The sequence below is a fragment of the Urocampus carinirostris genome, chromosome 14, assembly GCF_059441175.1.
Source record: "Urocampus carinirostris isolate Australia breed hairy pipefish chromosome 14, RoL_Ucar_1.0, whole genome shotgun sequence".
NCBI classification, from domain to species: domain Eukaryota; kingdom Metazoa; phylum Chordata; class Actinopteri; order Syngnathiformes; family Syngnathidae; genus Urocampus; species Urocampus carinirostris.
In genome coordinates, this window is record NC_142362.1 from 38666916 (window position 1) to 38684119 (window position 17204).

The following is a 17204-nucleotide window of genomic DNA, read 5'->3' on the forward strand; positions in this document are numbered from 1 at the left end:
CTTTTGCACTTTTTGACATCATTTTTCAAAAATTGTGCAATTGAAGGTATTTTTGACATGATGACATTGTATTTTAGTTACATTGAGTGTTTTTTTAATTGACTCTTTTGACTTTTGTTCTGAAACCCTTGTAATAGAAATATTTATATTTTTTTTATACTGATCATTGTGAATTGTGGCTATTTAATCAAAAATGAAACCATTTTAGTGCCTAAAAAATTGGTTCTGTGTTTAATCTGAAAATAAAACTAACTTAAGAGGGAGACTTCAGTCATTCAATAAACATGACATTTTCTAGCAAAAAAAAAACATCGATACTACTATGTATTTACTGGGATCTGATCTAATCCCAGTCCCCCCGCCCCTAAATGCCACTGATTGGCTGAGGCTCTTCTATACTTCTCTGGGTGGGACACAACAGATTGACACAGAGACATAATCACACCATTTTAAACTGATTGCTTATTGCCTGGTAAATTAATAATATAAGGCTGACACCGGTATTGTCATGGTTTGGTGTATGCAGTCCCTATTTTCTGCAAAAGATTTAGCCAATTTTCCAGTCGCCTTCCCTTTAACTCTTCCCAGGTGGTTACAATTAGACAATCAGCCACCTCTACTATAAATACTCCGAGCTCCCACCTCACTTTGCTGAACTGTTTTGATTCCTAAGGATTTTCACTTGCCAAAACGTCAAGCTTTGTCTCACTTCTTCAATTCCTCTCTCGTTCCATTCGCACATACCCCTTTTTGTTCCAGGATCGTCCACTTCAGCCATATTTCTAAAACGTAGTCCCAAACATCTACTTCAAGATTTTTCTTCACCCCAAGACACCCACTCTAGTTTCCCTCGCAAGCATCCCTTTCAAGAGCTCTTCCACTGCATTCCCAGTCCCACATCCCCTTTTCGCCAGTAAAGTTTTCTTTGTTGTTGCTGTGAAATAAACGTCCTCATAGTGGGATTTGACAAAATCCCTTGTATTCTGTTCCAATTTTGGCCTGCATTCGGGTCTGTCTGACACCTGATAAAAGATATCTGCCGATGTGTTCAATTAAAAAGCTATTATTGCCTGAGTCGATTGCCTTTCTATTCTATTTCTCTGGTCTTGTTTTATGTACTGTGCCTATACAGTTCTTGCAAAAAAAATAAAATAAATAATAATACACGTTCCCAAAAGTCTAACGGTAACCCAATGTGAAATGGGTAAGCATTCAATGGAAAAATGACAACATCTCGAAATTGTCTTGCTACGTATATCATTTGTTTCTGGGCTGATAACTAGCCTGCGGGTTCGTAAATTCAAAACAGTGTAAATCACTCATAGGGAAACAAGGGAGTATGTGGACTTGGTGACATTTACAACTGCCTGTCAGGAGGTTTCAAATAATAGTGTAGCTTTGCAAGATCCGTCATTGAAGCCTCACTGACATGATGTTACTTGAATTTTTGAGTAAATTCAAAATCCAGAGATTGAATGGGAGGGGGGCAGTTTCAGGGACTGAAATACTTACAATCTGCAGCTGCCATTTATCGAAACCACCATATCGTAAGACAATGTTCTGACGGAATATTCATGGTTATAAATAAATTTCAAATTGCTATGTGAACAATAAGGAACCGGTCACACAGCCGTTTGCGTCTGTATCGCGGGTAAAATTTTGCGTTTTTTTTTGCCCGTGGATGCCCGCGATGGAAAATGCGCAAAATTGGCTAACCTGCTGTTCATCGGTGGTATGCCCGCAAAACAGACGCCGGCGACTGTTCCGCTTCCTCATCGCGTCATTTCCGCGTCATTTTCTCGTGTGGACCACGGGTATAAAAGCTGCCGAGCCGGCGTTATGCCGGGAAATGCATCCTTGCTGAGCTTTGCATCCCCTCGCTACTACAACCACTTTTACCTCGTTTTATCTCACTTTTATATATCTTTTAGGGAATTTAATGGCGAACATATAACCCAAACCACTTCGTCTTGCATTTGTTGGGAATGTAATACAACTTAAACCATTCCATCTTTGTATTTGTTGTGAATGTAATCGAACGGTAATGCACGCCGTATACAAATCACTTTTGAGCAGGTAACATGTTTATTTTGCCTTTTTCTATTCAAATCGCTCGTATTGAAACTGTTATGCACTCTACCATAAAGCTTATTTCTGCATAATAAGCTTTACGGTAGAGTGCATAACAGTTCTCAAAAGTGATTTATATACGGTGTGCATTACCGTTCGATTACGTTCACAACAAAAACAAAGACAGAATGGTTTATGTTGTATTACATTCCCAACAAATGCAAGACGAAGTGGATTTGGTTATATGTTCGCCATTACATTCCCTAAAAGTGAGATAAAACGAGGTAAAAGTGGTTGTTGTAGCGAGGGGATGCAAAGCTCGGCAGGGATGCATTTCTCGGCATAACACCGGGCTGTAGAAATCATAACCGCTCAAGACACAGTCCCGTGAAGATCAAGATTTCAAGCTATGGCACCGAAGAAGCCAATATGTTATTATTGTAATATTTTTTCATTTTTATTTTATTATCTTGTTATGAAATGAAAAGAAATGTCAAGAAATAAAAATGGATTAAGACGAGGTCACTACGGTGACGGGGATCCATGTCCACCCCTTGACGTCTCGAGCACAACTGACGTGTGCTCGGCAAATCGCGCTGTATATACGTGGAGAAAGGCGTTTGACCGTCACACACGTAACACGCTAATTTCACCTAATAAAACCGCGATACAGTCGCAGAACATGATATGACCGTGCTCCACCCACGATTACCCGCTGAAATTTCGCGTCCTACCCATGTGTAACCACGCCCTGGCCGCGGCCAGAGCACGTCGTTCCGCGTCATTTCCGCGTCATTTCCGCGTCATTACCTCGTGTGCCGCCCGCGGTTACACGTGGTCTAAAGTTTTGAGCAGCGCAAAACTTTTTCGCGCAGCCAACCGCGTGTGAATTTCTGACCACGTGTAAAGCACTGCTGTATCTCGTCTATATGGCGATCTCAAAGCGTCCAACATCATCTGCTTCACGGGCAGAAATTTCTGGCCGTGATTCAGCCTCGATACGCCCGTGAAAGGCTTGGTGACCGGGCCCTAAAGTTTTGAGCAGCGCAAAACTTTTTCGCGCTGCCAACCGCGTGTGAATTTCCGGCCGCGTGTAAATCACTGCTGTATCTCGGCTGTATGGCGATCTCAAAGCGTCCAACAGCGTCTGCTTCACAGGCAGAAATTTCTGGCCGTGATTCAGACGCAAACGGCTGTGTGACCGGGCCCTAAACAAAGTTATGTAGGCCTGAATCTGGAATTCTATTTAGTGAAATAACTTAATACGTAAACAAATTCAAACCACCTCAAAAAAATGTATACCGTAAACGCTGGACTGCAGAGTTAACCACATTGAAAGCTGCATGCGCAAATTTAAGAACAAATCTTAAGTTTGTGTTTGCGAGTTTGGCTTTGCATGTACTGAAATTGGAGTCTAACTACTCGACTTCGAAACGCCACATAGAAATGTACTGTTGTCAATTTTTATCCCCAACCCATGTGTACCTTTGAAAAGAGCCATATATGGCTCGCGAGGCATAGGTTTCCAATCCCGTCGCTACATGGCTGGAAGAGGTAAGTACTTGTTTGTTTTTAATATCTGTAAAATCCCTTGATCACTTGGTTGATTATTAAAGCTGCTGTGGATAAAAACCTCGTTTTTAAATGGAAAATCTTGTTCACTACGCATGCCAGTGTTTGTGAAGAGACTGCATCATTACAACTATTGAAAAAATTGTTTTTAACTATTTTGTTAAAGGTAGACAGGAGCATTTTAAGCTGCTGATATTTTCTGAACAATTATGAATTTATTTGTGATGATAGATGCTAACCTTGATATTCTCAAGGAGAATTTTATTAACCCTCTGGAGTTTTTTTGCTCAATTAGTTTTAAGAAAATTAAAGGATCCAAAAGAATATTCATGGTTATAAATAACAATCAAAATCAAACTGCTGTGTGAACAGTAAATGAAGTTATAGATGCCTGAATTTAAAATTATATCTAGTGAACTAACTTAATATGTAAACCAAGTCAGACCTAAAAACATTCTATTATACCATAAACTCTGGACTACATTGAATGTCGCAAGCACATTTTTTTTAGAATGAATCAAATGTTTGTCTTTGCCAGCCATTAAAGATTTAAAGCTGCAGGCTCAATGGTGGGGTGCATTGAATGAGATGTCCTTAAAAAACTTGGATGTTAAATATTTTCTCCATTAAGTATCTGTTAAAAATGCCCAACTGGGTTCAAAGAGCCCTTATGCTTTATTTTTGATTGCACCTATCTGTTTGTATCTTACTTTTATCTAGCTATCCACCGGTTTAGATTGTTTAGGGCGGAACAAACCCCAAAAAAGATGAAAAAGGATTTATTTGAGCGTGTATAAGAAATGCATGTAAATCCTGTGTTACTCTGCCACCATCTCCTGGCCTAAAGTCCAGATTGCAGCCTTATATATATATATATATATAAGTATGTGTTAACAATGCCTAACTAAGTTTAAAAAGGCCAACTTACACTTCTGTTTAACTGGGGTGTATAAATTGAGGACTTGATTTGTGAGGGCCAAAGTCGAAATATTGTGAGTACGTTGTAAAATATCTAATAAAGTACCTGGCGTGCATGCGAAGTCGACGCCGACACCCTTGCAATCACCAGCCTCGTGAAAAAATAAAATAAAAAAGCCAGACTGTATCTATGCCGCAGTGTTAAAAAAGTTGGAAAAAGTAAAATGTAGCAAAAGTGTAGTGGGTTGTAGTCTGGAAATAATCGGATGTGCCCCTAATAACATAAACACAGCAATATCCACCCATTTATATCCAACTTTGAGTATGATAATCTTAAAGAGACACTGTGTAATATTGGACCACTACACGTCGTTGTATTATGTAGTGCAACCAAAAACAGGTGATACAAAGTACGATGAAAAATATAAACTAAGGAGACCCAAATTGACCAAACACCACTATTTTTAGTTTTTTTGCCCAGCCTATACAGTGGGACCTCGCTACTTCGTGGTTCGACGTTCGCGGCTTCAGAGCTTTGCGGTCTGTAATGGTTAAAATTGTTTTTATTTATTTATTTTTTGAAGAGGCGTCGCTACTTCTCAGATTTTCATGATCGGGTGCGTGATCGGGATACCCCCGTAACTGGGGGGAGCCCGCTCGTCCGACAACCCCAGTAGCGCGGCGGGACAACAGGCGGCCGTCCGCGCACGGAGGGCGAAAGGCGGCGGACGTGCGCGGGACCCCTGTAACTGGGGAATCCCCCTCGGCTGACGACCCTAGCACGGTGCGCCATTCTCATTTCCCGGCGCGCAGTTTCGGTGCGGCTTCCGCTTCACCACCCCCCCTAACTCCACAGGTCCCCCCAGCTACCCCTTTCCCCCGCGGCCACCCATCCGTCGGCCGTGTAGCGCGCGTGTGGGTCTTCCGGGGACCGGGTAGGAGACGCCGGGGGCCGGCCTCCGCGCCGAGACCCCGACTCGCTTGGCTTGTCACGGTGTCGTGCGTATCACGCCCGAAAGTACCCGCGCCGTGGGTTAGGGGCTCGCTCGCGGGAGCGACCGAACGGCACCCGCGGTTCGGCGCAAGTATATACCCTGTCTTGAATTTGTCTCCGATCGTCCCGGGTGGACGGAAAATCGCCCAGCTGTACGACTCTTAGCGGTGGATCACTCCGCTCGTGCGTCGATGAAGAACTGCTGCAAACTAATGTGATTTGCAGCTGCGATTGGCTGGCAACTGTTCAGGGTGTCCCCTGCCCACTGCCCGGAGATGGCTGGGATGGGCTCCAGCCTCCCCGCAACCCTGATAAGCGGTGCAGATAATGAGATGAGATGAAATTTTATTTTTTATTTTTATTTTTGAAAGGGCGTCGCTACTTCACAGATTTTCACTTTTTGCGGGTGGTTTTGGTCCCCATTAACCGGGTCTAAAAAATAATAGTTTAAAAAAAAAAAAAATTGGGTCCCCATTAACCGCAATAACCGAGGTCCCACTGTATTAGGTTTTTGGGTTTGAGGGGGTACTCTGAGCAGCAAAATGGTGGACGATAATGCTATATCGTAGCCTAGAAGGCTAGGTGAAGTAAAACAAAGACAAATTTCTTGACCCACGGAGTATTATGCACGATTATATGATTATTGAAATTAATATTTTTTTTAAATAAACAAAGTTTTTATTTAATAGGGGGCACTAAATAATGTCACTTTGAAACTTGATGTTGGGAAATAACATTAATGTTGCTCCAAGTGTCAGGTAACAAATGTGGCTCTGCTTCAGATAGCAGGTGAACCAGTGCAACATCAATGTAATCATCCCTTGACATGATATCTAAATATTGCTTTTTTAAGGATGAAAACTGATGGATAGTGCTTTTTAACTGAAAACCTTATACTATTATGGCAATTGACTTCTACTTTAAGTAGTCTCAAAAAAAACACATGTGTTTTTGTAGGTCAGGTTAGGCCACAGCCCAAACACACAGAAACGTTGTACAGATTTCAGATTTTTAAGGTGTAATCTGCCCAGTGACTGCGTTCCGAAAGTCTGAAATGTCAAATGAGGATATAATTTTTCCCAATTAGAGTGACCCTGTATCAGGTTACGAGAGACCGAACTAAATTTTTGTATGGTGACTACATGACCAGAAAGTGGCGGGTGGTTTAGAGTGTGCTTGACTTGTGCCTTTACTTGAAAAAAAGAAACATATTTGAAAACCCCAAGTAAACCCTCAAATAAGGTAAATTAGAAAGAATAACCCTCAGTCACACTCCTTGGAAATTTGGTAAATGTAACCATCCCCTTTTCATAATCACACATTTAAAAATGTCCTTGACTTTGAAAACAATATTATTGACACAAAACTTCTCCTCACCGACTAAACCCTAAAAATTAGCTATTTTCTGCTGTCTAAAAAAATCAGTTTGTGCATTATTGTAATTAATGAGGTTGTTCCTTCCATTTTGAACTATCCCACCAATCATAAAATGCAACTGTATGTCAGCATGTACATTTCTTCATAATGGCATATGTTGCATTGCATAATCATCACGTGTAGTATATTACAACCAATGAATCTGCCGATTTTTCTAACCCTATGTGGCTCGCAACTCAAAACGTTTACCCACTCCTGATATCGGGTCTTTATTTCCTTTCATGCCAACGTGCTGTTTTATGTATCAAAAGGACCAACAACCCATTAACCTCAAAGCAACCGACAGCTGCAGAAGTGTTTTCAACCAAATGCCTTCTTGCACAGACATCCTGGCCTCTTTTGCGATGATGAAACATTCAACACTCAGAAAGAAAAAAGACAGATGAAGGTGATAAAGGCTGTTTTTTGTCCTAAAAGTATCATATTTAACAAAACAGATTACTAGTGTAGTTATAAACATACAGTGGAACCTCGGTTTTCGAACGCCTCCCAGTTCGAACAAATCGGAGTCCGACCAAAAATCTCGAGAAATTCTTGCTTACTGTTCGGTCAAAAAATCGGAGTTCAAACGCCGGTAATGCATGAGTGCGTACGCTAGGGTGCTATGCTGAGCGGCGTACGGGTGTAGATCGCTCTACGCGTGACCAACTGTTAGCACGTGCGGACATGCTTCGTTTTGCTTTCGCTTTTAACATAGGTGTACGAAGTGTTTTAGCCCCTAATTATGCATCCGAAGAAAGTCAGTGCAAGCAGCAAAGTTGCAACAGGTGAAAAAAGAAAAGTAGTGCGTACAACTATTGCATTTAAGAAATAAATAATAGCAAAATATGAAGGAGGTGTGCGAGCGCCTCCTGCTGACCACCACAAAGGTTAGAAATCCTATTCATAATTATTTCCTTTATCTTTTTTATTTTGTATTTTTACACGTTTATGTTAACACTCTCTCTCTCTCTCTCTCTCTCTCTCTCTCTCTCTCTCTCTAAGAAAAACTGTAAAGCAATAGTGCTAAAAACCACAAAGAAGTATACCAACTATGGGGACTCAAAATACTAAAACGCACCGCAACCTTTTAAATCTCATTTTTCTGGCTACCCTTTTCAAACTTCTTTGATACCCGTAGCAGCATGATGGCATTCAACAACTGTATGTCACCTCTCTTGAGGCTCATGTTATGTAAAATAAATCCTAAATTCGCAGATGACAAGCATTTCTCAAATCCACATTTATTTGATAGTCTATACATTTTGCTAATTATTTACATAAATATTGTTTTTTTAATGAATGACATTTTCTTACGTTTACTTTTAATATTGTTTTGCATTTTTAGGGATTTTGCGTTGTTGTTATACTTTAAATCTGTTCAGTGTGTAAAAGGTTAGAATTGTTTTGTATTTTAGAGATTTGTTGTAGATCTGTGAATATTTTAATGTATATTTCATGTGTTTTGAAGGGATCCCAGTAGAAATATATGCAATTATTAATGACTAAATAATTTGGTGCATAATATATCATTAAAAAACACAAAATCTGAGGAGGCATTTAGGAAAGAGCAAAACCAAAAGAACAGTATTTCTGAAGAGAGCTGTCCTCTAGGGTGCGACCATATGCATGTATATATATTGACGCTTCACAGGACAACGGCATAAGAAGAAGCCACTAGAGCAGGTGTGTCAGCTTCATTTTCATGCACTTTTTTTCCCCTCATTTATTGTGGGGTCTATAGAGTCAGACTGTCAAAAACATGGCAGTGGCAACAATTTTAAGCATTTTCAAGCACTTCAAAGCATTTTATTTGACCTTGAAAACACAACATTAAAATTCAAGCACTTTCAAGGATTCTAAGTACCCGTAAGAACCCTGATTAATGGACAAAATATAATTAACTTCACTTGATTCTGATATCTGATATGGTCCTCCACTGGAGACTGCTAAATGTTTTCTAGGATGTTTGGAAAGAGTAGTGGATCACTTACCCATGAATGGTATGCAGCGGGTGGGGTTCATAATGGTACCGGCCCTCATGGTGTCTAATGTCGATAGGTATAGGTGTATGAAAAGTTGGGAAGATGTGGGGGACACCTGTAAATCAACACAACAAAGTAAAGATTGTCAAAAAAAAAAAAAAAAACAACAACAACAAAGACATAAAAAACAGCATGAGAGCTGACTTATATTTTATGGTTCCTGTAAGCCATACCTTGTAGACTGCCAGTGCCTAATGCCTGAAGAGCTACAGTTAATTAATGGCTTTTCTTTTCAAATAATACCAACAAGGATTTTACACGACAATCAAAGTGTTTTTATGTGAGAGACAAAGACAGCACGAACACCATTTCCTGCCATAAACTGGTCTGGAGGTTTACAGGAAGCATCATTAGAACGACACACAGATGATTTTCATTCATTGCTGTCATGACAGCTGTTGAGGAAGAGATTTTATTATTTTAAATTCAGTAGGGGATATACTCTAAAACAAGGGTCTCCAACTTGTTGCCTGCGGGCACCAGGGTACCCCCTAAGGACAGCTGAGGTGCCGATAGCTCACCAGTGCTTGGTCATTGTGATTTTTTAGTTTTTTTTTTTTTTTTTTTTGTGGTTGACTGAATCTATTTAACTGTACTTCCAATAATTAAACTGGTAAAACCAAAGTAACCACTAGTGTTGGGCAAATTACTTTTATAAAGGGAATTAGTTGTACTTACTCACTACTTCTTCCAAAAATTAACTAAGTTAGTAACTGTATTACTCAGTACTAAAAGTAACTAACTTAATATTCAGACCGTAAGCTGCGGCTTTTTTTCCAAGCTTTCAACCCTGCGGCTTATGCAATAATGTGGCTGATTTATGCATTCATTTCTAACGGCTGCCAAGCAAAGGTGCGTACACCAAATTTATTCAACCACTTTGCCATGGATAAAGAAATATAATGTATGCATTTCAGGATTAGCCCAACCATTTAAATCAGAGTTGGGAAAACTATGGCCCGCATAAGGCTTCTTTATTTGTCCTGCAAAACAAAAATGGTGAGAATATCATGACAAAACATATTAAAGTAAATAAAGTACAAACATAAAAGAATATAACATGTGGATGTCTGCATAAATATTTATTCAGAAATGAAAACACTGTATAGGTCTCCTGGATCGGCCAAATTGTTTAACTCAATCATGCCCGCCACTCCAAATAGTTACCCACCCCTGACTTAAATAATATATGGCCAACTAGATCCAATATTACACAAATGTTTTTGCAGCGTGGGTGTCAATGGACCAATTACAGGATTTCTACAGCTTAAGGCAAGTTATATTCATTACTTTTTAAGACGTTTTAATGCCTTTCAAAATAAGATCTAAGACCACGTAAAAAAACAAATCGGTAGCCTAGATGGTAGGGCGCCCGCTCCGAGACTAGGAGGTCGCTGGTTCAAGCCTCGGCCGAGTCATACCTAAGACTTACAACATTGGTACTCATGGCAGGACTCAGAGTTGTACTTAAAGTCCGATGTATATAGAGTGAATAGGAACGGAGAGAGAACGGTCCCCTGCAGAGATCCTGTGCTGCTAACCACAGTGTCCGATGTACAGCCCCCCTGTTTCACATACTGGGGTCTGCCTGTCAGGTAGTCAGTAATCCATTCTACAAGGTGTGAGCTAACTCCCATCTCTGTCAGTTTCCTACTCAGTAGCAGAGGCTGTATGGTATTGAAGGCACTGGAGAAGTCCAAAAATGTAATCCTCACAGCCCCCTTCGTCCTATCCAGGTGAGAGAGGGATCGGTGTAACATGTATACTATAGCATCCTCCACTCCCACCTTCTCCTGGTAAGCAAATTGCAGTGGGTCGATGGCGTGACGGACCTGTAGCCTCAAGTGGTGCAGCAGCAGCCGCTCCATGGTCTTCATCACATGTGATGTCAGGGCGACCGGCCTGAAGTCGTTGAGTTCCTCAGGTCTTGATTTCTTTGGGACTGGGATGATGCAGGATGTTTTTCACAGCTGAGGGACCCTCCCCTGTTCAAGGCTCAGGTTGAAGATGCGCTGTAGAGGGTCTCCCAGCTCAGACGCACAGGCTTTCAGCAGTCGGGGGATACTCCATCCGGACCAGCTGCCTTGCTGGTTCGTAGCCTTCTCAGCTCTCCACACACCTGGGCTGAAGTTATTTTTAGTGGGGGGATGTCTTCCATGCTAGTGTCCAGAGGGGGAGGGGGAAGGACAGCTGCATTACTCAGGGGTGAGGATGAGGCGGAGTGGTCAAACCTGTTGAAAAAGTTGTTCAACTGGTTGACTCGCCCCACATCTATATCCACAGCCACACCCTGCTTGGTGCTGCAGCCAGTAATTGTTTTCATCCCTTCCCACACCTCCTTCATGTTGTTGTTCTGCAGCTTTTTCTCCAACTTCCTCCTGTACTGCTCCTTCCCTTTCCAGAGCTGGACTTTGAGCTCCTTCTGTACTCGTTTTAGCTCCTGATGATCACCATTTTTAAAGGCCATACACACTAAATCAACTGCCGTTATTCAAGAGGGAAGAAATGCAATGGCCAACGAAGCCACCAGAGTGCAGTTTTGGCAACAATTTCAAGCATTTACAAGTGTTTTACCCCAAGTTTAAGCACTTTTCAAACCTTAAAAATACAAAATTGAAATTCAAGCATTTTAAAGCACTAAAATGAACCCTGTTCATGTACAAGAATGACGGTAAAACATGTCCACCCTCAGACAAGTGATTTACAATAGCAATTGTCTGCTGCCTCATTTGTATTTGAATATTAGATATTCTGTAAATAAAAACTTTCAAAGAACTACTCATTAGCCTTTATGTTGAAAGCCTTGCTTCTGAGTACCCAGAACTAATAAACAAGCTTAGGAAAAAGCCATTCCTCAACCAAACCTACAAAGTGATGGATTTAAACTGTAAATATGTTATTCTACTGTTGCATTATCTTCTTTGCATACTGTGTCTTTCTTGCTTGTGTTTGAAGAAGGAGGAAACAGGATATGTTATTCTACAAGAGCATGCATTCTGTACTTAACCCTTTTGAGGATCAATTGAATGATCCAAAACAGAAACATTTAGACATTGCAGTAACACTAAGATTCAAAAAGATTGTGCCTGAGAGAAAAGAAATACAGGCAGAGAAGAACAGATTTTTAATTTCTACCATGTAGCCCCCCTAGCAAAAGTGAGTTTGACACCCCTGATTTATATTCTTCTGCCTGTCCCTGGTCAAATTGTGGGGGCCCCAGCCACTTTGTTTAGCTTATCTGGCGTCATCCTGAGGCATTTCCAGGCCAGCCTAAGGACATGGTCAATTCAAGTCAAGTCGGGTTTATTTGTATAGCCCTTAATCACAAAGAGTCTCAAAGTGCTGCACAGATTATTGCAAACCGCAGACTATTATAACACCATCCCCTGATCTAAAACCTACATGAGGGCAAGGAAAAAATCCAAAACCTCAACATGAGGGAAATGAAGAAACCTTGAGAAGGGACCGCACATGAGGTAATCCCCCTTCCAGGATGACCAGGCTGCAATGGATGTTGCAATAACAGATAATACACAGATATTGTCAACATAAAATATAGGTTATTCGTATGCTATAGAATAGAAGTGTGTTTTAAGCCTAGATTTAAAAAGATCCACTGAGGTTGCAGATTAAATCTTAGGGGGAAGAGCATTGCACAGGACTGGGGCCTGAATGGAAAACGCTCTCAAACCTGCGGATCTCTTCTCGGCTCTTGGGATCACCAGTAGACCAGCATTTTCAGAGCGAAGGCTCCGGAACAGAACATAGGGCGAAATTACATAGACTCTCCAGTGTGCCCTGGGTCTTTCCCGAATGATTAACAGACAATGCGATGCCATCGTGTGATTTACAATACAGACACCTATAAATGTAGAAAGTATTAATATTATAATTGCCATTAATTATTATTATTGTATAATTATCCCTGTCAGCATTAACAATTGTGACATGTGATACCTGCAGAGATAGGCTTATAATATAAAAGGAGTCCCTTTGAACACCATGGTCAGCTCCTATTAAAGGGGCAGCGTCACACTGCCTCTCGCTACAGCCCTAATCTAAACACAGAAGTCACATGAAGCTAATAAGAACACACTCGTGTCATAGGCACTTGTTTAGTAAAAAAGTAGCTGTTTTTATTGTTTGAGTTCTGACTTTTGTCCATTCATATTTGGAATGACAGTTGGGGATTTTATTGTCTTTTATTACTCGAGCCTAAGGCTGTGTAGATTTGGTATCAAAAGAGAGATAAAAGGATGCTGCTGTGTTTTACCCATGGACTGACTTGTTTGACTTTTTTAAAAGGCTGCTGTTCTATTTTTTATAAATGCATGCTGCGTTTTATTGCTCTCTTTTTGTTGCCCAGATAAGGGATACGTCTATTTTGGTGGCAGGCATACAATGACAATATTTTTCAATTGGGTTGTATTCAGAATTTTGGTACTTAGGTTCCCACGTGGTTGGTTACTTGGGAACAGACAGAGAGTTTCAGCAATAATGGGACTTTAGGACCTGTAACTGGCTACATGGTTAATTCAGAATTGGTACACCTTTTTCATGGACAAATTAAAGCACTTTTTTTCCAGTGCCATTAAAGGAAGAAATCCAGCGGCAATCAAAAGAACGACAGCATACACCTGAGGTTCAAAGTTCCAACTCTTTCCCTAATCTTGTTTCTGAACCCTTAAATCTCCTTAACTTGCCGCCCAAAACGTAGCTCTAGATCTAACCCTGGCTGTAACCTTAGCCAAAACCCTATTACAGAACCTCAATATCAGTTCAATACCTTAATAAGAAGCCTATACCTTAGTTTCTAGCCCTAGCTCCAATCCAATTATGGAACGATAAAATAAGTTGAAAACTCTTATTTGAAGCCCAACCCCCTAGCCTAACACCTAACCTAAGAAACATGACAAGAATTTCAAGAATTTACAAACAGTTCATCTAAAATTCAAGCACTTTTCAAACCATGAAAACACAACATTCAAAATTCAAGCATTTTCAAGGATTTAAAGCACCCATTGGGACCCTGTCAATTGAACAAAGGAGTCACTGCTACTCTTCAAAAGTCCTGCTTGACTGACATTAGGGATACATGTGCTAATTGTCAATAAATAAATACCAAAACAACAATTGGTAATGGTCAAGCAAATGTCCACATAAAGAACAATGAGATTAAGATCTAGAGAGGTGGAGACAAAATGATGTAACAAGGTTCTGTGAGTCCTTTTCCTTTAGGGCTTTAGGCAACATCCGCACTGGAAATTAGTGCTTATCCCCTGGACAATAGAGAGACAATAGTAAATCCTGAGAATGCAAAAGAGTGCATTTCCTGAAAATTAGTAAAAAACATTCTTCATATGTCCACAATATCCCCCTTCACTCCCCTGCCTTTGGTTCGTTGTGAATTAAGTAGACCAGATTTTCTGCAAAGCTCATAACAAATCGACAAGAGAAAAAAGCGGGTCATAAACATTTTAACCTGAGGATTTTCAAATCAACAGGTTTATGTTATGCCAAAAATTAGTGTTTGAAATAGTTAATTCATTATAGTATGCCTAGCCTTTTATGTCAATGTCCTACTCCAATGCTCTACATTAGCTATATACTGTAATTACTATTCAATAGTTTTACATCAGCATAATATTGACATTTCATCCCTTTACTTATTTACTGTGCTCACATAGATGTTTAAAACAGCCATTTATAATATTTTTGACATGTTTTAAGGCTGAGTTGTCTAAGGGAAAACATGTACATGATTAGTGCATACAGTATACTGTTAGTTCTAAATATAAAAGCTCAGAGGGACTCTCAAAAAAAGATAAAGAAAGAAAGAAAGAAAATAAAACATTTGTTCATTCTGTTTACATATCTTTTTGGGGTCGTTAATTATTTGCTATGAGGCGACATATTGGTTTCTATTAGAAACCTGAGACAGGAATTCATTTGGCAATCTTTGAAAACAAACTTGGTTTGTGTGTAATGATTGAAATGAGACCTGCAGTAACCATGTAACAGATTTTTTTTTTTACATTGATATTAGGAGTGAGTTTTTAACAGAGGTCGCCAAGCCAGTGCGACCATACCACATGCCCGCAGGCCCATTCTAAAAATAGACCTAATCGCTAACTATCAATGTCTAGAATGTGATAAACTTGTGTTGAATTTTTTTTTAATTGCATTAGTAATCATGTAAATTAAAAACAAAAAGTGTAAAAAACAAAAAAATTATATATATATATATATATATATATATATATATATATATATATACCTAAGAAAAAAAATAGTAGCGTTTGATAATCTGTCGTAACACGAGGCAGAGGTGTGTGCGTATGACAAACGCAGGCACAATCTTGAGCGTCACAGAGGAGTCAAAATCGGTTTCTACACACGTTAAAGTGGTGGAAAAAGAAAGAAAGTGTAATATTTTCATAGTGAATGGGAGGAATAATTGTTTCTAACTAATGTGAAAGAAAACTGTGTGTCTCATTTGCGGCGCGACTGTGGCTGCAGCACAGTGGACGGTGGCACAATGTGGCACACCACTTCAGCACTTGTCACAAAAGCTTCTATGGTACAGTAATTACCCGCTTGGCAGCACACAGAAAAGATCCACGAGTTAAAGGCAACTTTGCGCAAACAGCAGTCTTTTTTTACAAGGCCGGTGAAAAACACCCAAAAAGCAACCAAAGCCTCTTTAAGAACTACACTCAGTAGCTAGATGGTAGTGTGCCCGCTTTGAGACTGGGAGGTCGCTGGTTCGCGCCTCGGCCGAGTCGTACCTAATTGGTAAAATGGCGGCGCCCTCTGTTGGCTGCGGCTGCATCGGCTCGCTACAACGGGTCAGGTGTATCGACATTTCGTTCTGTGTACATTGTTACAAAGAATGACAATACAAAGGAAGTTATTATTATTATTATTATTATTATTTTTCGATAAAGAAAAAGGCATTTTCAGACAGGTGGGTTCTTAAAAAAAGGAATGATGATTATTGCCAAACCCTACTTAAAGACGAAAATAATGGCAGCGATATCCTCTCCATTCTCTCCAATGTACAGGTTAAAACAACTCTTACAAATTATTTATTAAGTTTAAAAGATATAATGCTTTGTTTTAATGTCTGCAAATGTAGTGATAATAAGATTTATCTTAAAATAAGTTTATTTTTGTTAAATTATACATAAGTTATTATTTGTCCAAACATGGTACAAAGTTCATGAAACTGATTATGTCTTGAAAAATTGAATGTGATTTCCAGCAAAGTGTTGTCAAAGTTGTCATTTGTAAGTGAAACAATTGGAAAGGTAAAGTAAATATTGTTAAATGATTCTGAATAATTATTAATCATTACAAAATCAGTTTTCACTCACAATGCAGTAAAATAGAAAATGTAATTAATTATTTCATTGAATTAAAATTCTCGTTTCAGAAGTGCGTTATCAAGGTGCCCTTCGTGTTACTCCGTGCCCCTGAAGTTGCTCTTGGCAGCAAAAGTTTGGAGACTCCTGGTAATGAATTTCTTGGACATCATTGGCATTAACAAGGGATGCACTGAAATGTAAATGTGGTTCTTAAACCAAAAATATGTAACGTTTGGCTGAAATACTGAAAGAGCAAAACTGAAAGACAATAACCCAGAACATAAATAAATAAATTACATTTTGTAACATCATTATGTTTCAAATATTTATTTTGAACAGAACTGCTTAAAAGGCATATTATAAAAAGGATGAATAAATGATTGGCATATGACGAAGGACTGATTCTTAACACTTTTATTCAATCACAAAAGAAATGGAGAAAATAAAAGGCAAGTAACAAAATGTATCCTGTCAGACAACAAAGTGTAACAAACAAAAACTGCTGAGAAATATAAGAATGCAAATAATATAAGCAAGTTTATTCTACTCTAGTACTTTGAGTCAAGTGGTTGATGATGATGAAAGAATAGCTTGTAACAGTCTATACCTCCCTTTTTATACTGCATATTTAGGGGAATTTGAATGTCCAACGGAAAGGACAGTGTATATGTATAGCGATGAGAAAGGGACACGAAGAGGGAACTGATGACGACGATGATGCGGTAGTCGTCGCAGTCCAATGCAATGAGTCACACTGACATTCTTTATATTTTATGTTTCTCTTTTAAGGCTTTATTACGGGGCTGCACGGCAGCTGACTGG

General features: G+C 39.6%; 1 protein-coding gene across 1 annotated transcript in view; it reads right to left on the bottom strand.

Moving 5' to 3' along the window:
• gli2a (GLI family zinc finger 2a) overlaps window positions 1-17204 on the bottom strand; it is a 146258-nt gene that overhangs the window by 65782 nt on the left and 63272 nt on the right. Inside the window, exon 3 of the mRNA XM_088352835.1 lies at window positions 8965-9070. Within this exon, the coding sequence (XP_088208961.1) occupies window positions 8965-9070 (106 nt within the window). The remainder of the gene's footprint in view (window positions 1-8964; window positions 9071-17204) is intronic.